The following is a 22,354-nucleotide window of genomic DNA, read 5'->3' as shown; positions in this document are numbered from 1 at the left end:
GAGTCGAGTGAGCCCGCAGACCCGAAGGTGCTTGCAGATTCTGACTCGTATAGGCCAAAGCAATCGCCTCCACGATCCAGTGGGAGAGCTGTTGCTTAGTAACAGGCTTACCCTTGTGAGGTTTAGCCCAGGACACGAAGAGTTGGTCATTAAGACGAAGCTCTTTTGATCTGTCCATATATGTGTGTAAAGCCCGGACTGGACACAACAGATCCTGCTGCTGCTCCCCGGAGGAAACCAGCTGCGGAGGAAATGCCTCAATGTCAATTGGGGTACACGAACCAACCACCTTTGGTGTAAAGGCAGGGTTGGGTTTCAACAACACTCTCGTTTGCCCTGAGGCGAACTGAGAGCATGAGGGATGTACAGACAGTGCATGGATATCGCTGACCCGCTTGGCGGATGCGAGGGCCAGTAACAGCACTGTCTTGAGTGACAGATGTTTCATGTCAGCTCCTTCCAGGGGTTCAAATGGGGTCATTTTGAGCCCATTTAAAACCACTGCCAGGTCCCATAAGGGCACCAGCAACCTGGAGACAGGGAGGAGCCTGCGAGCCCCTTTCATAAAACAGCAAACCAAAGGATGTTGGCTAGCCGTCTTACCCTCAAAGCCCACATGGCATGCAGCAATAGCAGCCAGGTACACCTTGATCGTGGAGAAAGCTCTGTGTTTATCGATCAAGTCCTGTAGAAATGATAAAATCACCCCGACAGGACATTGAAAAGAGATGTGTCCTTCTTGAAGGCACCACTCCTCAAACACCCTCCACTTACAGTCGTAAAGAGACCTGGTGGAGGAAGCTCTCGCACTCTGAATAGTGTTTATCACCTTCTGAGGGAGTCCCACTGTATTCAGATTGTACCACTCACGGGTCAGGGCCATAGTGCCCCTCGCTCTGGGCGTGGGTAAAGGATCGCTCCCCCCGCCTGAGACAATCTGTCCCTGCGTGGTGGGGGCTGCCATGGCTGCCCGCACAACAGCTGATATATCTCCGCCAGCCCGTACATTACGGGCTAGGGCGGAAACATCAGAGTAAGTGTGTGGCGTTGCTCCTTCACTCTGGCCAGAGTTGGGGGTATCAGAGCCAGGGGTGGGAACGCGTACAGAGGACCCGGAGGTCAATCGTGTACGAGTGCGTCCCCGCCTAACAGTGCGTTTAAATCGTGCATTAAAGAGAACAGCTGTCATTGAGCATTTTCTCCTCTTGCGAACAGACTTAACGCGGCTCCGCCGTAACGCACCCACAGCGGACTCCCGATCCTTGGATGAGGAGTCCAGTCTGCATAGAGTGGTGCACCTCTGGACAGTAATTCTGTCCCGAGGTGCATAACTCCCGGTACCTGTGTCGCTCTCAGAGAGAGGAGACGTCTGCCGCTCCAAGGGATAAGTTTGTGTGCCAGTGTGTGTGACTGAAGACAACGCAACCTCCCCTGGCGGTTCATACACGATATCGTGTTGTCTGTCCTCACGAGGACATGGTGTCCTCTGAGAGAAGGCAGGAAGCGTTTTAGGGTGAGGAACACCGCTAAAAGCTCCAGGTAGTTTACGTGTGCCCGCTGGAGGTCTCTGCTCTAGGGACCTCTCACCGGGCGACCTTCGTAAATCCCCTATCAGCCTGTCTGACCTGCGTCCGTGGTGACCACCTTCCGTGAAAGGACAGCACCCGTAGGCGCGTCCCGCACTGGAAAAGTCGGGTGTAGTGCCACTACGCATTACATAATAACCAAAACTCTCCGCACGCCGTGGCGCGCGAGGTTTAGTTTTATTATGAGGCCCATGTTGAGTGGGTGCTTTACGAGGACATTTTTCCCCGTAATCTGACTCCGCTCGGTGGGCATTATAGATAAAACCCTTCTTTCTAGGAGAGAGAGAACCTCTCTCTCCAGAATATGGGTTGACTCTCTCTGGGTTTGTGAAAACAGATAAAGTATAACTGTTTAGAGAAGCCCAGGCAGATGTCGTGAGTATCTCCTGCTGTATGCTCCTTAGAGCCAGCTGAGATGTCACGTTTACGGCTCCGGCCGGCACTGCGCATGCGCGTGACGGAGGTGCCTTCACAGCTCTAGCCGGCACTGCGCATGCGCGAGACGGTGGAGCCTGTCACTACCCGATCCGTCACCCTACCCGATCGGTTCTGCGCATGTGCGAGATGGTCCGGAAGTCCGGATGGCAACCCAAGATGGACACTTGACACAGTGGCTTTTAGCAAAGCTCAAAAAGAAAAACCGAGAGATATGAGTTATTGTTATTACAACGTGACTTCACTATTATTTAACAACTCTTTTTATTGGGTTCTTTTATTTGGGGTTAAGTACATTGTCAGAATAAGTGAGAAATAGATTTAACTTCTGTTAGACAGCTATCATACTGAATACATATTTACTGTGAATGTATGCAAACATGTCTGGCATATGGCTGTCTAACAGAAGTTAAATTCATTCCTCACTTATTCTGACAAGACGGTGGAGCCTTCACGACCCCAGCCGGCACTGCGCATGCGCGTGGCGGTGGCTTCACGGACCCGTCAATAATCCGCCTCTTGAGAGATGCCGTAGCTGCTCTCAAAGGGGAAGAATTGGCGTGCTGTCCTTTACAGCTCTAGCCGGCATTGTGCATGCGCGTGACGGTGGAGCCTTCACGACCCCAGCCGGCACTGCGCATGCGCGTGACGGTAGAGCCCTTAAAGCCCCAACCGGCACTGCGCATGCGCGTGGCGGTGGTGCCTTCACAGACCCGTTTATTATCCACCTTTTGAGAGAGGCCGTAGCTGCTCTCAGAAGGGGATTTATAGTTAACGGACTGTTTATTGTTTTTCTTTTCATTTTTTTGAGCTGCGCCCTTGGCCGAAGCCTGGATGCGTTAGCGGAAAATGGTTTATTTAAACAAGAAAGATGTGACATGTGTTTTATGCGGACTTGAGGATGACGTTGAGGCATCTCTCGAGGCAGCGGGGACACGTTTAGAGCCGGGGAAAGAACTTCCAGCTCTGTCACAGAGGGGAGAAGGAGGGGCTGTCAGGCCGCTCGCTTCTTCTTCCTCGACTGCTGGCCGAAATTCTGGGTTGGCTGAGCCTGAGCTGCAGCCGGAACCGGAGATTTTCTCGGCCAACTTGCCCTTGTCTCCAGCCTGGGCTGGGGACTCGGGGTGGGCTGCGACCTCTGCGTCTTCGGTGTTTTAAACCGAGCAGAGTTCGAGGCAGCTTGGGTGTCGTGAGTATCTCCTGCTGTATGCTCCCTTAGAGCCAGCTGAGATGTCACGCTTATGGCTCCAGCCGGCACTGCGCATGCGCGTGACGGTGGTGCCTTTACAGCTCCAGCCGGCACTGCGCGTGGCGGTGGTGCCTTCACAGACCCGTCAATAATCCGCCTTTTGAGAGATACCGTAGCTGCTCTCAAAAGGGGAGAAAATTGGCGGGCTGCTTATTGGTTTTATTGATTTCCTTTTAATTTTTTTGAGCTGCGCCCTCGGCCTGAAGCCTGGATGCGAAAGCGGCAAATGTTTTATGACAGAGGAATTAATCAATGTGTGACATGTGTTTGTGCGGACTTGAGGATGGTGTTTAGGCATCTCTCGAGGCGGCGGGAACACATTCACGGAGGGGAGAAGGAGGGGCTGTCACGCCGCTCGCTTCTTCTTCCTCGACTGCTGGCCGAAATTCTGGGTTGGCTGAGCCTGAGCTGCAGCTGGAACCGGAGATTTTCTCGGCCAACTTGCCCTTGTCTCCAGCCTGGGCTGGGGACTCGGGGTGGGCTGCGACCTCTGCGTCTTCGGTGTTTTAAACCGAGCAGAGTTCGAGGCAGCTTGGGTAGAGGACTGTTCATCCGAGTCAGACAGGAGGAACTCAGAGGTATCCTCTTCGTCCTCCATGTAGTCTAACTCTAGGACATCTTCCGCGGGTGAAACCATGGTGAGGTCCAGCCGGGAGCCCCAGCTTGGTAAAGCGTGGGGCCCGTTCCCGCGTCTCTTGCCGCCACCTGGTCTCGGCCTGATATGGCGCGGGATTCCGGTTCTGCGGTTGCCGCTGTCGATGAGCCCCAGACCGACCCAGTGAGGGGCTCCATCTCTGCGGCGGACGCCCCCGTGTCTTGATTGCCAGACGGCAAACCAGTGGACATGAGGGGGTCCTGTCCCGACAGGCTAGCTTGTTGTGCTAACCTTCGGCGGAGGCTCTTCATAGTGAAGCGGGCACAATGCCCGCACGAGCCAGGGTTGTCAATGGCCTCCTGGGCGTGTTCCAGCCCGAGGCAGGACGAACAGATCTGGTGTGAGTCTGTGCCTGACACTTTCAACCCGCAGCCGCAGAGCCGAGCCTCCGAGTTCCTGACTCCTCTGGTGTGAGGGGGAGAGGCGTCCATCTCGTTCGCCGCGAGGCGTGGAGAGGACCCGCTCTTAACAGGTACGTCGAGAAAAAAGGTGTTACCAATCTGTCTTTAATCCGGAGAAAAAAAGGACAGTGTGGGTCTTTTTCCTCAAAGAATATTACCTGGTGTGGTAATATTCTTTTAATCCTTTTCTCCTCCGTGAGAAGAGAAAAGAAAAAACGTCCTCGCTAACGTGGTGTCGGCAGTGAGGGAAAAAACACAAGCTGGCAACGGGTGTGTTAGCTTGAGAATCAAAACCTTACCTTAATTCCAGAGGAAGAACGGCGAGGTTGATTATAATACTAACTGGTGTGTTAGTACTATACTCTTCTGCGAGGCAGAATAGGGTAGCCGGCTAACGCCCGTCGACCGAAATTAGCTTTTGGTTCAGTCTGTGGACTGTTAAGCTAGCCCGGCTACCATTAGAGATGTGCTCTGAAGCGAGAAGAGGTGTTTGAATGACGCATGCGTCGTGGCGCAGGCTACTTATAGGGGGTGATTTCCCCTGACGTTGACGTCAAGATCACCAGCCAATCAGGATTGGCGTAATGAGATTGATGCTTCTGTTTGCTCCGCGATGAGGCGCATCCCATAGTGAGACATCGAACGGAGTGTTATGAATGAGAACTTAAACTGCACTGTAACTTTTATCCATGTATTTTTTTCTTATATTGTTTATTTTCTTATCTTTGCTTTTTAATGACTGTTTTTAAATGCCATTTTCTTAATATCTTTCATTTTTTAAAAGCACTTTGAATTGCCTTGTGTTGAAAGGTGCTATATAAATAAACTTGCCTTGCTTTACACTGAAGTTGAATTTGTCTCAATACACTGTCCTGCTGCTGTAAGTATTCAATAGAACCCCTAATGTGGATTCATCCACAAATGAAAATAGTCCCTAAATGTAAAATGTACACCTGTTTGTTACAGATGTGTATTTTCTTGCCTAAATGTTATGCTGTTAAGTGTCAGTCTCCTCAAGTAAAATTCATAAATGCAGTAAACAATCAAGCGTGTTATTATTCCATAGATCATCTGTCATTCAGTTATTCAAATATGAATGGACACGTCTGCTCTGCTTGCTCATTCTAGTTAAATACATTATTACAATGAATAATAATAATAAATAATTTAATAGAATCCAACAGAAATATTTACATCAGAATTACGGATAAGCCTTTGTAAAACAAACACTGCGATACAAACAAAAATAATGCATATCCTTCAAAAACACATTTTGTTAGTAGTTAAAATGGAGTTGAGTTACGAATTTGAAGTACATATTCTGAATTGTAATGTAGTACTCTGTGTGTGTATGCGCATCTGAGTGGCACATTCTCTGATAAATGTTGCTTTATGTGCACTCCTTGATGCAACAAAGTTAATATTCTTCAGTTGATAGATTACCCTTACAGTATTTGTATGTATATATATTTTTCTACCCCAATATATTTGAATTAAAACTACACAGAATCCACAGCATTAACAAATAAGGACTCTTTTTATTTGAAATTATTCACCTTTTACACACCGACAGTTACTATACACAAGCCTTTGTGGTCCCTCTGGCCCGAGACATGGTCAGTGACAATGGGCCTCATTCACCAATATGAGCATAGAAACTTTGCACACAAAAAAGTGTGGCAAATTATAGACGGATTCATGACACATGCACATTGGTCATTTTTGTATTTAAAGGTGGGGTAGGTAAGTTTGAGAAACCGGCTCGAGATCGCTAGAATTTGAAAATACACAACTGGAGAAAATCTGCCACTTCCTTATAGAGCCCCTCCTCCAACACACAGGAACGCACACATGACCAATGAGGGCACGAGATAAGTTTGTGCCCCGATGGAAGGCTGACAGGCAGGTAGGCCATCCAATTGGTTGTACTTTTTACAGTATTACGGCTTCTACAGATGAAATTTTAATATGGATTTGTTGTCAAAGCACTTAAGATATTCATTGCTATCGGGATGTTAAGAGCATTCCATGTAATATAACAAAAAGTGTATCTCGAGCCGGTTTCTGAAACGTACCTACCCCACCTTTAACACAATGCGAATGGTATTAATTCAAATTTGTTTTTGCACTAGAAATTGCTGAGGAAAGCTGATCCTTAGAGGCTAACTATACAAAGCAATGAAAAGTAAAACAGTTACATTACATTACACAAAGTAAAAAATAAATAAATATTGCACGGTTTGTGCACAGCTTTGTGAGTTTGCAATGTTTATGAATGAGGCCCAATGTGTCCTGGATATCAACTAGAATGGCTTATGGCAGATGAGAAGCACACACACACACACACACACACACACACACACACACACACACACACACACACACACACACACACACACACACACACACACACACACACACACGCTCAGACACATTCAATTACACACATACTTATTCACATGGACAAGCACACATGCAGGAGCACGCACTTGTACACACATACACATATACAGATACAAAAACACACATCACGACAAATACTCTAACAATCTAACACAGTCTAGCCATCTAATGTAGACATCAACAGAGGAGGGGCTTAAAGTGCATACAGGAACTGAGGAGGGCCTTACTCGCTCTTTTATCAGTTACAGCCTTTTAAATTACGAGCGACAGTAATCCTCCACTAAAGCATGATCTTAGTGCCACACTGTATCTTTAAAAAAAAGCATATCCCTTCCCTATTTTTAGCTCAAACTGTGCCTTGCTTCATGAACTAAAGACACTGCATAGTTCACGGGGTTAGTCTTATACATTATTGCGGTACAATGTAGAACCAGGTAAGGGGTCCGGGTGTGATCCGTGGGTTGCAGGTTGGCACAGAAAGCATGTATATTGTAGCCCAGGTCTCTTCAGTGGGATCAGAGAAATTAATCCATCATGAGAGCGCCCATTGCTTCGCCTGGTTAGCTTTAAATGTGGGATAATCCATGTGAGGAGAGGTGGGATTTTTTTTTTCCGGATGCATAGAAGGAGTGCAGATGCTGACACGACTCCTTGGCCTGGTCCTGGCGTAGCACATGTTTTGGTCCTTAACAGGAGGTGGTGCAGATCCCCCCCCCCCCCCCGGGTCAAACAGGTCAATAAGGGGCAAAGAGGAGTTGTGGGTGGGAGGTCCTGACAGGACCAGGGGCCGGGCGGAGCAGTGCAGCGGGGAGGGTCTGAGTCTGGAAGAGGTTAGGGGTCGAGGCGTGGTTAGTAATGTGATTAGTGCGGTGCGTGAAAGAGTTGCTGATGGCGGCCGCCACTGCCGCTAGGTGAGCCGGTATGATCTGTGTGTTCAGAGGACACAGGCGCTCCTTCCCCAGGGACAGCTTCACCTTGCAGAGGGAGACAAGATACAGTCAGTACAGTCTATGTGTACACAGGTTGTGCACAATTATGGCTACATGGTCTGTTTTGGTTATAATTGTGGTTTAAATATTGTACGCCTTCAAGTAAGATCTATGTATGGCTGGTCAATTGATGTACAATAATAGAGACTAAGCTGAACACTAGTAGCTTTGAACTGTTGAACATTTGTAACTTGTACCACATGTCTTTTCTAACTGTCTTCAATAAAATAAAAATAAAAGTAATAATAATGTAAACAAAAAGGCCAGATCTATATTAACATTGCATATTCTGCTAAAATTAACTATTATAATAGAAATACTTTCACCATTACAGATTATAGCAAAAGTCAGCAAATGGTAAATGTCATCTAAACATTATATTTTTCGATATTTGGAGACGCAATTTGGTTCTTACCAAATTACTGGTTCAATAACAAGCACACTAGCCTACTAAAAGAAGTGGCTTGAATGGAGTCTGTGTACTGTAGAGGTGCCCTTGAGCAAGTCACCCTGACCCCACACTGCTTCCCAGGTGCTATAGCTGCCTTCCTAATACTAGGATGGTTTCAATGCAGGGACTACATACTGTATGTGTGTGGTCCTGTGAACATGTGGGTTAACAAAATTAAAGGGGATTTGTTTTCAATCTTGCATTTCCATTTCATTTCCATACAAAATCATTTGCCAATTAATCTAAACTGTATAAGCAGGAAATGAATAAACTGTTATCTTGATAATCAAGTAATAACTGGAGTCCCTTATTCAGGGACAATGCAAAACAATTCCTATTTCCAGGATCCCCATGTTAATTAAATATTGTGGTTTTTGTACTGTTGGTTGGACAAAACATTTTTGAATACCTCACTAATGGCGCATTTCCACTACAGCGCGGAGCGCGGTTTAAGCGTGTGCCCGGCCCATTTTTGGTTGCGTTTCCACTAGGCGTAGTTCCGGCTAGCGGGTACTTTTTCACAGTTTTTCTGGCTCTCCAAAATCGAGGTTCTTTCCGGGCCAACAACCGGGCTGAGTATGCTAAACTAGTGAGAGAATCACTGGCAACTACAACAAAATGAACATATTTTACCGTGATGTAATTGTAATACACGTTTCAAAATGATGCCGAAGTAACAACATACTGATAACGTTTAGTACAAATTAATGCTTTGACAAGTCTGCAGACAAGACGGCAGGCGAAAAACCTTTTAAAATGTGTGTCTGAATGGAGATTGGCTAAGCTAACGTTGTATATGCTCCGTCCACACTCACAACAACGGCCTATACAGACATAAATAAACCAGCGACTGTATTCGCCATGACACAGACAGTCTGTGGTTTGTACTTCTTTAACTTTTTTTTTTTTGGTTTTGTGTTTCGCATTGAAGATGACATCACGGCTCCGCCTACACTGCGTTACTATAGTTACTACCCCAGTTCCTAAACAGTAATGGAAATGCAGCATAAAGTGAACCTGGCCTAACGAGGCCTAGCCATATCCTACTAAGCCGAGCGAGGCCCTGCAGTGGAAAAGCGCCAATAGTGCTCTGGGATAGTCTGGTTTTGATTATGTTGTTTATCTCTTTTGTCTTCGGGGTTTTCCAGACTTCTCTGTTACAATCCTGGTTCCACAGAGACACCATGGTGATGTCACAAACATTAGTTTTCTTAGAAGAAACATGAACAACAGTGATGGTATGTTATGGCTGAGGACATTGCTGTTGAAGTGCAGTGTGCAGGCACACAGAGAGGGGGGGGGGGGGCAGGGGAGCAAACAGGTGCCAGAAATCAGATGCTAATTGCTCCAAGTGTTCAACATATTCTGAGGCACAAAAGCTTGGATCGCCAATAGACTTGTTAACCTCTTTACATCTAATTTTCAAACGCTTAACTAATGTTCCAGCACTTCAGACATGAGATAAAATAGGGGGAAAAAAGGAATTCCAGACCTCTTTTTTTCTTACAAATGCTGCTTATTTTCGTAATTTTGCTATTTCAAAGTCAAAATACATAGTAGTGTCCATTGAAAAAGAATAAGGAAGAAGGAATGCAAGAATCCACAAAAGGACAACTGGGAAAAAAGCATTCAACCTCCAGAACCAGCCTAATAGGGTGAAAAGGTCATCAAAGTTATCTGGCTTAATCTTCTGTATCAGTAATGGAAAATCTACGGTCTCACAGCACCGCGATGGCAGCCGCTGTCATGGGTTATCAATCACTGACTCAGGCATCGTAACCCTATGGGAGGCATTCTTTGCTCTCCACTCATCAAAGAAGCTTCTCTCCGTTAACTCAGTCAATGATGGGTTTCAGAAAAAGTCATTTCCCCCACACTGGTAACCCCCACGCATTGACTCGGCAAACAGTGGGTGTGATTAATGCCTTCTTCTGGGAGCTTCTGTAAGATGGAAAGTCAGGCGCTCCTTTATCTTTCCCACGTTTAATCCACACGACTCCTTCATGCATCCTACCAATCCTCGTCATGTGGCATTCAATCCTCCTGGAGTGTGAGACTGCCGGGGTTCAGTGGCACAGGACAGTGAGTACCAGAAAGTTTAACTCAGTAAAACATTAAGAAAGTCCTTTCAGTTCACTTCTCTTATTCTGTGGTTTGAAAACTTGCCTGAAATGAATTTGGTCTTGATGCAGAAGACCACATGCTGAGCTACTCAAAAATAGTCAAAACTGACATTTACAATTACTTATAAATAGTATTCGACCCAAGTCTGCATTCCACCTCCAGCGTGCTGGCTCAGAGGAGCCTTGATTCATGCCAATTTTGTCAATAAAATATGAAGTTTTCAAATTAAATCCCACTGTGTTCTGCCAGTGAACTTTAATAACAGGTAACAGGTGAACCGTTTATGAAAGTTGACATGTTATTGAATTAGCTGACGTCAAGCAAATTGAATGCTTATCAAAGAACAGAAACTTTAGAGGAGCCGTGCAGGACTTTTAGCTGATAAAGAGAAACATTAAACAGCCAACATTCTGCATGCAGTTCTTTCCAAAGTTTTCTCCTATTAAAACAAAGCAAAAATGAGGAGTACGTATCGGTATGGGCGCCAGAGGTTGCGCTACACTTTTTCGCTGCCCGTCATTTTGACGGACAGGATCGTAACATTTCCGTCAAAATCCATTATTACCCGTCGATCTGTACACAACTGACTGGGGGGAGAGCACGCTCGTGAACTGTCAACGGGGGGGGGGGGGAACTGTTAGCGCCGGTGTTATGCATGCCCACTGCACCTCGCGGGAGCGCGCCACAACGTAAAGCATAAACTCCCAGACATTTCAATGATTTGTACAGCAAAGTTAGGTCTGGAAACAATATCATTTCCTTTTTGGCGGCCATCCATAACAAGACATAACACCGGAGCCCTGCTGCTGGGAAACTTTGGCGCTGTTCTGAGTTTGTTCTAATCCGTCAAAATGACGGACTGTTTTCAGATTTTTCCGTCATTGTTAAAAGAAATCCGTCATAGACGGAATATATTCGGTTAACGCGACCTCTGATGGGCGCAGACCTATGAGTGACTAGAACAAGAGAATGACACTGAACTCAAATATCAAACAATAGCTGTTTGTCATGGGTTGATTTGTCTGTCTCCAAAGAGGCTCTTAGAACTGAGTCATTGTTATTGTTCTGATAACATGATTAAAGCGTGCAGTGACTCACCGGCTGGTTCGTCTGTCCTTGCGGTTTGCTGTACGGGCTGTATTTCGGTTTGGCTGGTTTACCTGCTGCTCTGTCTTTATGACGCCGGCTGCTGATGTGCTGAAAAGGAGACAGACATTTTTGTTTTGAATGTTGCAGACAGGTGACAATAGACAGGTAGGGTTCAGGATGTCAGTCTATTGTGGTTAAAGCAGCAATAACAATGAATGAATGTATAAACAGAATAGAACAGTTCAACAAATTGGTTTCTGTGTCTAGCTCTCTCTATATTCATGCCTAAAGTCTGCATTTACCTGAGTGTAAAAGTACATCTGACTTCATTATAATTAAGGAAAGTTCCCTGTTCCATGGCAATGCTGAAACACCACTTTAGATGTGGCATCTTTCTCTGGATTTTCCAAAGAGAAACTGTGAAAATCCTCATTATCTTTTTATTACAGAGGTGCTGTGATGCTTTACAGTTGCCTGTTACCTCAGCCTCAGGGTGGATGCCAATGGGGCAGATAGCTTATCATACGTTGAGGTGGGAACCCAGAGAGGAGGGGGGTGGGGGCAAAACTAAAAATACACCTTCTGTCTCAAGGCCGTAAAGTATTACAGCTCTAAAGGTTTCATTGCGATGGAAACCCCCCATGGTGAAAATTACTGCAGTTATGGCACTGCAAATTACAGTGCAGAAAGCATTTAGCCATCCATCCATCCATCTTCTCCCGCTCTTTAGCATATGACAGATACATATGCTCATGTTTAATACATTTTGTCATACACAAGAGATATGAAGCTTTTCTGATATTTAAAGACCAGAGAGAAAAGTGGATGTGAATAACCAGGTAAAATACAAGAGGCTGGAACACAGAAATCCTCTGTAACATCAAGCCAATAAATAATTCAAAATGGATAAATGTTGACAGTAAAAGGTAGATCTCTGGCTGCGTCTAAATGTCACAAGTCCTTGCAGTGGATTTAAAAATTGCAATGTTCCTCTGGTTTCAAGCTCTAACGGAGATTTGTCATGCTGGATTCTTTTCACAGAGAATCACTGCTGTCTTAAAAGTACTCCATGAAAAAGCCCCTCCATGAAAAATGCATACAAAGCCTCTCTATTTTCAGTAAGGGAGCTCAAGGTTAGCTCAGACAAAACCGAGTCGTTTTCTAGTATTGTAGATAAAACTCCCTCTGTGACAGAATGATCAGCAGCTGCAAGGAAAGAACATTTGCGGGGTGCCCCAAAGCAAAAACCAGGATACACAAACCCAGGAAGAGTTTTCAGCCAGGCCTCAAAAACATCACTAAGAGATACGTTCATGTCATCCTTCAAGGGTAACCTAATTTTGCTGAGCATATTGTAAACTAGAAAATATTTTTCTTATTAGAGGAAAGGGATTAGCAGAAACTTGACTCAGTTAAGTCTATTTATAATAGAGAGGCCTCATTTATTGGTTATGTTTGCTTTGCCAGATTTCTTAAGAGTTTTTGCAAAAGACAGGGAAATCTTAGCTGTGACAGCGGCGCAGCAGGATGAAAGGAAATATTATCACGAGTGGCAGTGAGTCTTTGTATCCCAGCTTTTTTTTTTTTTTAATGCAACAAAAAGCTTAATCTGACACTGAAGTAAATTAGTCTTAATAAGAAGGTTTTCACAGATGAACAGCAAACTATTTGTGCAATTAAGGATGTATGCACTCGGTAAACTGGGTGCTTGCTGACACATTGAGGCTAAGTAGTAAGAAATGTTGGTGCATCAAAAGAGGAAAGTTACTATCATGTACCCCTGTATTATTTCATCTTGAGATTTACATTACATATCATTCCTCTCCTTTCCTGTAAACCACTGCTCTAATTTGGTTGAGTTCATATTAAACTCAAGGGTGTATACATATATTCTCTTTACTCATCATGTCACAGTGTATAAGCAAAGCAATGAATGATAACTGAATTACATTAAGTTGCTTTGGTTTCAGGTCCTGATGCTTATTATGACATTGTCTGCAATCGGTTCATTTTACTGTGACAATGTGGGTAATGGGCTGAAATATATTTTTGCCAGACATAGTCATTTTCAATATGACAGATAAGTAAGAGGTTATTACCATGCATCTAGTTTAATGGAAATAATGCAAAATTAGCTTATTTCCCTTATTGTTATCTAGTTGTTCAAAGGCAACACATTTGTTATATCTGATAATGAGAAAATGCAGTGAAATATTATTTTTGTGTCTCTATAACCCAAGTTAATCCATTACAATGTAATTAGTAGTTTGATTGTATTCCAGTCCAATTCCTGTCTATGTCCTTTCATCGATTAATCTCCCTTTTGCTTGAATTTATTTATAAAAGCTTCAGTTAAAAAATGCTTTGTGTGCAGGAAAGAATTGGTTGAGCATTTCAATGTTGTTGTTTGTCCCTCTCACCTGTTTTAGCTGAGTCTCTGAGTTGACATGCACATCACACGTCTCACAGTGAAACGTTTTGTTCTGCAGGCCCGTTAATGACTTGACGACTGGAGCCAGTTTGCTTTTGACTCCCGGCCGAGGGAAAGACTTGATGGAGCCCACGCCGGTCCTGGCCTCGAGCATCGTCTTGTGCTTCGTACCTACAGGTTCAAACAGAGCCAGCACGGTCAGTACATTAACGTCACAAAACAGATGCTTGCCTGAAGGAGAGGTGAGATCAGAGGCTCACATCTGTTATCCCTTTTTCTGGTGTGGGAAGTATGAAGGTTAGACTTATGGATTCATCTACAAAGCCCCTGATAAAAGTAAAGAACCTTGTTAAAATTGTTCAGGAAAAATGTCATGTTTACACAAATCTTTCACTCTTAGATGTCCCCGCAGGGCACTGTTAGCACTGAGGTTTATCTCAGCCTTTAGTGACTGAACTTGCAAGTGCAAACACCATTTCTATTCCCATTTCCAATCTCTGCGAATACTCCTCTTGCCGTCTAGCACTCTTAAAAGAGGAGCCGCAGCTGCCATTCATAACAAAAATCACACCAGCATCAGGGTTGAAATATATTCTTTTGTTAAGTTTATTGTATGTGAAGAAGGCAGTTAATCGCTGAATTTCTACACAATCGCCTAGGATCAGTGTTGAAGTGTTCTTTGTCTTATTTATTGCAGTATATTGGCTGTCTGTTAATACCTAATTAATAAATACACCGAGTGGGGATATGAAATAAGTCATCTATATCCATTAATCACGGCTTAATGCACATAAATGTCCCATTGTTTTTGCCTCGTCCAATTACTAATGAACATTTAATTAAACGTTTGAACAAAAGAACAAATCAAATAGCAATCTATAAACAGGTGCTTGGCAGACACAAACAGACTGACATCCCCTAGATTGAAGGCAGTCCACAATAAATTACACAAGTGACCTCAAAGTTATTGATAGCCAAGCAGTGAGGGTCCAATGTTAACTCATATTGATCAGGCTTGCGTATATGACCTTTTAATTAGCAGCCTGCTGGAGCGGTTGTTTTAAGCTATTCTAAATAAATGGGGGGGACATGTTTTACGAAACTACATTCCCACACAAATAAACTGCAAAATCAATTATGTTTTGAAGGAAAATGTGTTTTTCTCCCAAATAACTATCAGTTTAAAACACTTGGTAAACGTTGAAAACTGAAAGATAAAACAAAACAAGGTTAGGTTTAGTTACTAGTTTGAACAAGTACTTACCTCATAATTAGACTCATAACAGACATGTGTGTGTGTGTATTGGTGTAAGTGTGTGTGTATGATTTGAGTTTTAATTAACTTGCCAGCCCCGGGACAGATCTACTTGATTGTCGTGTGTGTTGCTGAGGACCCAAAGGAGTGCCGTGCCGTACTTGTAGTTGATAATAATTTAATTCCAGTTTTGGTTAAATTGCTGAAGTCACTCAAGTGATGTTTATCATTTATTTGCAGCAGATTTAGCAAATGTCTCTTACCGCTGTTGTGAGCGTCTAGCTGTGACGCCGAGTTGACCGCCACTTTGCACAGCGAGCAGTACAGAAGACGACGAGCTTTCTCCTCTTCTGTTTCAGCATCCGTCTCGACCTCGGGTTCGGTCTCAGGCTCCAGGTCTGGTTCTGAGGGTGAGTTTAATGTTGAGTCCCCTCCAGCAGCTGAGGTAGTCTCTGGGGCTGTGGCTGCCATAATGCTCGGGTCTATGGGTGAGGCCACGGGGGCCGGTGTTGGCATTGTGAGAGTCATCAAGGATACCAAGGGTAGCGCCGATCGGAGCACCGGAGAAAGCGGCAGGGGCATTGCTCCAGGAACAACATCTGCAGAGAGAGGGATTATTGTGTGATTTTAATCGTATGGCATTATTCATCACTTGGATGCAAATAATCATTGTGAGGTTCAACCAACCTGTGGCTAAACAGACTTTGAGATGTGGATTTAAAAGATACATTTACTAAAATAAATAGCTGAATCTAATTGCAGTAACAAGATGGGTTTCATTAGGGTTATGTGAGTGTTGGGTTAAAAGACAGACATTCTGTTATTTTGTTGGTGTTTGCATGAGTGAACATTAAAGGTTAACACACTGCCAAACACGAAAGGACTGAAAACAAGTTATGAAGACCAGAACATAGGGCTGGCAACACCGACAAAACACTAAAGCAAATGAATAAAATATCTTCTCCAAACACACAACACATGTGCAGCATTTGACCAAATACAGAAAGATGCACAACACCACGGAAACATTTACAAATCCACCAAAAGACACAACTTAACTACTTGGTAATGTTAAGGCAAGACCACTACTTGGTAAGGTTTAGTAAAACATTGTGGCTTGGATATAAAGATGTTTGTTTGTGATGTATTTTATGTTACTGACATAGATTAATGTTTTACCCATTCATCTATTCCCCTCCGTCTCCTCACATTTGCAGACTACCACAGACTTTGATTATTAAAACATTATACATTTAAAACAAATGTAATACGGGATGAAATACTAGATATGCAGGAAAGTTCAGTAAAGAGTAAGACCAACACAAGCAAACCAAGAAGCCGATAATAGTCAGACTTGTATTGTCAGTGTGTGAGATCACATTAACATGTAACACAAATAGCTTCGGGGTGTGAAAGAAATGTCTGATATTTTTGCGCAAAGGGACAGCAGCAGATCAATATATTTGACTCACAAAACAACAGCACATGTCAGTGTTTGGAATACAGAGGACTTGCTGCCACATATACGAAAATCAAATTTTGCCTTGGGAGCACCGCCTGATCGATGCCAATGCGTCGGAGTTCTCTGCACTCCAGCTTCACGAAATGAAGATCATCCCGCTACGAGAGCAAATCAATAGTGAATTATGTCATGCTGTTTTTGTGAGCTATATATATGGTCCTTATTTATCCCAGTGGAGGTGTTGGCAGTTGGCGTCGCAAAACAGCTCCGAGTTACATTTTCAACGGGTTCACTTCTGCCAAAGGTTAAAAAAAAGACATGAAAGGTTAGGAACCATCTTTCTGCTATGACCTGTGGTTAAATAAGTATGGCCTCTCCTTTAGATAAGAAGGATCAGGAAAGAGCTTCTGAGTGGTGTCTATTTATTCAAGCTGAGTTTTTGAATAGCATCCAAGGAATGCAGCTTATTGCAATGGCACTCTGAATAAAAGCTTCAGCTAAATGCTTTAAATGTATGTAAATATATGCATTGTCAAGTATTTCAGTGTTGTGAGCATCCAAACCATTAACCTTTGAAATGGGTTTGCGGCACATTTATACTTGTTGTTAGACTCTTCTTACAGTTGACTGACTCTAACTGTGAAATTTGCTGCACTTTCACGAAACTCGCTGAGTTCCCTGAATGCAGATCTCGAAAAGTAATGAACAGGAGCAGGTGGTAGATAACCGACAAAAATATGACATTTGCATTGAAATGAAGAGGAAAGCTATAGGGTGGCTTGCTTCAGTGATATGCAACAGAATCATAAAACGTGTGATAAATGCCAGATCTTTTGCAGAGTTGGTGAGCTTCGAAGTAGAGCCTAACAGTGATGCTGGTATTTGAAAACGTATATTTAACAGCGCTTTGACAACACAGGGTTCAAGAGCAGGGCTATTATTTCGAAAGGGCTCTCTTTTTGAGGGCTCTGCAAGCCATAGTAGCTGATTTTCCACCAGTTTGGAAACAATTACCGAATTTTCACAACATTGCAGGAGAAGGAATTAATGAATTAATTTGTATTTGATTAAAGTAAGGAATGGTGAAAAGTTAATTCAGGTTTCTCCTTCTTGGACTTCAGAAAAAAAACCTTGAGAGAGTAAAAGACCGGAAGGGGATATCAGGTTATCAAATACTGTTTGCCATCTTATATAATGTGTACTATCCAGTCAGGAAACAACTAGCCTATTTGTTATTTTGTGTGTGGTCTGACAAGCAGCCCATCTACTCTTTGAATGAAAGTCAACATCAGCAGGGAAATCAAGAGCCTTGCCACACTCTCAGCTCTCCCCTCAGCATGACAGTCCATTACAATTCCCACATAACTGCAGAGAAAGCATCAATCCGCATGTTGAGCTCTATCTCACCCTGACTCATGAACAAGACCAAGGTACTTGAAGTCTTTCACTCGGGGTAGATACTGTTTTGTAAAACGCCATATTAAATTCAATTCTGATGAGCGGTTCAACTCCGAGTCCCTCCCGGATGACTGAACTTCTCACCTTATCCCTAAGGGAGACACCAGCCACCCTGCGGAGAAAACCCATCTCGACCGCTTGTATCCGTGATCTCGTTCTTTCGGTCATGACCCATCCTTCATGACCATAGGTGAGGGTTGGAATGAAAATGGCCCGGTAGACAGAGAGCTTTGCCTTCTGGCTCAGCTCCCTTTTCGTCACAACGGTGCGGTAAAGCGACTGCAGTACCGCTCCCGCTGCTCCGATTCTCCGGCCCATCTCACGCTCCATTGTTCCCTCACTCGAGAACAAGACCCCGAGATACTTGAACTCCTTCACTTGGGGTAAGGACTCATTCCCTACTTGGAGTGGACAGTCCATCGGTTTCCTGCTGAGAACCATGGCCTCAGATTTGGAGGTACTGTTAATATCTCTATATTTAAAATGATAAACTGGATTTCATGGGATTGTGAATAAGAGTGCATTAAGCGGCTTCTTTTTTCAATCTCCCAGTGTTTCTGCAGCAGTTATTGTATACTGTTTAGAGTGCCCTGGAGAGTATCTGTCCATCACCTGACCAGATGACCTTAAGCAAGGGCATCTATAGATTAAGGTTGCCATCAGAGAATTGATCGTTGGTGATGCAATGTTGTGTAGCGATAACTAATTGACCTCTACCCGTTTATCTGTGTGCTTTCAGTGGACACTGCCTGTGAACTGATCTTAAGAAGAACATATGGCATGAAAAGGCCATTATTCCAGGCTGTTATATTCAATGCTATGACTGGAACATTTATTTAAAGACTCTGGACTCTGAGAAGGGGGTCAGTGACTTCAGTTATTAGTTGTGCGTAATTTATGTTCTGTTTAAATTGAGATAAGGCTGAATACGCTACACGCAAGAGCCAGCAAATCTATACAGATCTTCTTATCCAAAACGGCTATTCTTAGATTTAATAAAATCACATTCATATTGATACAAACAATGGAAAGAAGACATCAGCACTCCCACATTTGTACTTTAGCGAAAGCAATACATCTTTCCGGGTATGTTGATATCATCAGTTACTATTAAACCCAAATAACGAACGACATCAATGACCTTAGTGTAACCACATTAACATGTCAGATCAAGCCCAAGCCATTACCAATAGAACAATAATTAATCTGTGAACTATTTATGATGTGGCTGACCTTGTCACTCTTGATGAATAATGTTTATGCCTTGAGCAGAGCGGCAGCGACCTCTTCGCCCCCTGCAATTAGCAACCACCTACTCCCAGTCGGCTCTTGTGTGCCAGGCATCAAAACAACCTGAAATCACAGAGATTAGCTCACTCGATTTCACCGTGCTCACCAACGAGCTTAAAGCTGTCATCACACCTGCTTCTCTGGGCAGCTTTGCAATGGCACGGACATCAGGCTGTGTGTGTTTCCAGAAAAGTGCAAGTAAAGGTTTTGGTGGTGATGTGAGCCAGCAATGTTTTGCCTGTGAATTGTTATTTAACTGCTTTTGGCATATTCTCCGGTCATTATTAGGGATAATGTGTTGGTGCCGTGATGTGTTTGACGCGTTTCTTTTTGAAGATGGCCCTCATTTTTCCTCTTTCATTTATAAGCAGCTGGGAAGTATAATGTTTCTCTGGAAAAGACTGACTGCATTGACACAGGGTTCTGATCAGAAACGAGCAGTTGGGGAATGGTCAATTGTTTTGGTGCCATTATTAAGGAAAACTCAACAACATTTTGACAATATGCTTATTTGCTTTGATTTGTGGAATGTGAAGATCAATAGCAATTTATTTAATATGAATTCAGCAGATGGCTCCATGATATGTTGAGCCTATCTTAGCACAGAGACTGAATTTAAGAGGAAAACACCTTCCAAAGCTTTTATTGGATGTATTCTTCTAAGAGTTCAATTTTGAATATCTCAGCTTCCACTGACTGGCTTTTTTACTGAGATATTCAATTTTTCTGTCTCCATCAGTGAATGGTGTCTGCTAAGTGTTTAATAGTGAGTGTGCTAAAACCAGTATACAATTTATCAACAAATCGAATAGGTGTCAAAACTGTGCAAGGATGATAAACCACCATGTTTGCTTAGCTCCCCAAACTTCTCAATAATAATTAGCGAAACACTTATACATTCATAACTCTCTTGTAAAACCCAAACTGGTCAAGTGGACACTTCTGATATTTTCTGATCAAACAGACAAATATAAATGGGCAGCTCAAGAAATGTTGTTTTATGCTAAGCTAGGCTAATCGATTCTTGGCTCCATCTCAACGCACAGACTTGAGAGTATCAGCATTCCTCTCATCTAATCGACAGCAATATAGCAAATTATTGTATTTCCCATAAAAATTAGAAAACATTTAATTTGAATGATGTGTAAACACACCTTTGGAGTCGTTAGAAGACACTTTTGACACAAAATGTTTGGCATATATGAGATCTTCATGGTTTTAAGCTAGGCTTAACATATCAAGAACCCACCCCTGTCATTAGAGTATATTGTCTAAATGGGCCTTCATATGCAGGCAAATTTGCCATTAGTATTTCTTTTAATTCTATCGTCAGTAAGCACTACACAAGTCAGAGCTGATAGCTGTTTAATCTCTGTCTAACCGAGCAAAGAAGCTTAACATATGATCAACAAGAGCAAAAAAGGTTGTGTCTTTATCTGCCTGCTTATAACAAAGGCTGGTTGGTGAAGCCATGATAAGACACGCATGTCTTTGCCCTTGTGTTGGGGTGAACCCATCTACCAAAGTGTCATTAAAGAGCTGTTTGCCATTGGAAGGGCAGGTGATTAAAGTGTACTTTGGCTTTCCTAGGACGCCATCCACTCTGGGAAACCTCCAGTCATCTGTATCCCCAGTCCGTGTGACCTGACTGGCTCTGCAAAGCCCAGTTAAGAACTCAATCCCCTCTCATTAATGGAGGTAATGACTGTGATCAATCTAAAGTTGGTATGGGCAAGCAAGTCCCGACAGAAAAATTAGGAGGACGAAAAAGAGATAGGAAGGCCAGGTAACTGAAGAGGATAAGCAACAAGAAGAAAGGAGGATAGATTTGGAAGGATGGAGCTTGAAAAAGAGAGAAGTTAAATAAAAGTGAACCTGGAAAGTAAGCAAACTTTGAAGCAGAACAACATTGAACGTTTGTGAAATGGGGTGAAAGGAAAAGGGGTGGAGGTGGGTAAGGGACGTGAGAAGGTTAGGGGAGAGATAACATTGAAAGAGTAATCGAGTATGGGACACAATTAAAGAGCAATAAATTGAGAGGCTAGGAGTGGTGAAGGCAACAAAGATGGAAAGAATCGAAAGAGAGAAAAGATCAGGACAGGTGCTGCGACCCTTGGAGATAGGACACTGCCTCTTTTCATTCCTCCATTTGTAACTCAGCCTCTCACACCTCTCCCCAGAGATTTGCTTTGGTGATAGACGAGAAACGGCGCTCTGAAATCCTTCCACTCTACTTAGGCTTTCAGGCAATCACAGGACTCCCGAGAGATCTGATTACCTTTCTCAATGAAGCTGGATTAAGCCCTTTAATTAAAATGATTGGGCCTTATTATATGCCGTCACAACTTAAAGGACAGAAATCCCTCATGGCTCTTGAGTTCTGTCAAATCACATTCGACGGCTATGATTCCCCCCCCCCGCCCTTCTTGTCAGTATTCCAAGCGAGTAAATGAGAAACCAGTCACAGTTGAATATTCCTAAAATAAAAGATCGATAAGGTAAGAAATTTGCATTCACAAATAAGTGTGCATCCACGCTTGCAATAATCTTTCTTTTTGAAGGGGAAAAAGCGACATTATCTCAGATATTTTACAAGCGGCAGGAGTCACTGAATCGAATTTGAACTGATTTCTTTCTTTCCAATTTCCTCCGAGCGCAAATGATCTGCAACTAATTTCTGTTAGGAAGTTTCAGTTACACATCAGCATCCAAAATCCTCTCAAATGAGAACTTTTGAAGCATCGCACAGGTATAAAGCCAATCTAATCACACACTCATCAGGTTTGCTGCCTGTCTGACGTCTGCCTGTAGGCGCTTTTTCCGACCCAGTGCGCAGCTACGAAGTTAGACAGAAAGCCAGTTTTTTTTTTTTGGGTGGAAGAGGGTGCGGCAAGGGTGGCAGAGGGCGTTGGCATCCGATGGGGACCTGAGGAAGAAGGCTGTGTGGAGGGAAAAAGCCTCAGATAGCCTCCTGGCTCCCTGCAGCCAGCTCCATTGTACAGCTGCTGTCAGTGCTGGCATGGCTCCCCAGACAATCTGCTCTTTAATAGCTAATATCAGGGTACATTTCCTCAGG

At 43.6% G+C, this 22,354-nt stretch overlaps 1 protein-coding gene across 2 annotated transcripts in view; it reads right to left on the bottom strand.

Annotated features, from left to right (window-relative positions):
• Positions 1-7,442: 7,442 nt before the first annotated feature.
• The window catches only part of znf385d (zinc finger protein 385D), a 100,052-nt gene continuing 85,140 nt past the window's right edge, over positions 7,443-22,354 (bottom strand). The window contains exons 5-8 of one of the 2 annotated variants that reach the window (XM_034101773.1): positions 15,332-15,667; positions 13,803-13,984; positions 11,392-11,490; positions 7,443-7,703 (exon numbers count right to left, since the gene is read on the bottom strand). In XM_034101773.1, coding sequence (XP_033957664.1) covers positions 7,464-7,703; positions 11,392-11,490; positions 13,803-13,984; positions 15,332-15,667 — 857 coding nt within the window. In that variant the 3' untranslated portion in view covers positions 7,443-7,463. The remainder of the gene's footprint in view (positions 7,704-11,391; positions 11,491-13,802; positions 13,985-15,331; positions 15,668-22,354) is intronic. The other variant, XM_034101774.1, reaches the window with a different exon arrangement.

The sequence above is a fragment of the Pseudochaenichthys georgianus genome, chromosome 16 (genome assembly GCF_902827115.2).
Source record: "Pseudochaenichthys georgianus chromosome 16, fPseGeo1.2, whole genome shotgun sequence".
Classification (NCBI taxonomy): Eukaryota; Metazoa; Chordata; class Actinopteri; order Perciformes; family Channichthyidae; genus Pseudochaenichthys; species Pseudochaenichthys georgianus.
Note: the sequence above shows the minus strand (reverse complement) of the source record. Positions and strands in the feature narration are given on the sequence as shown.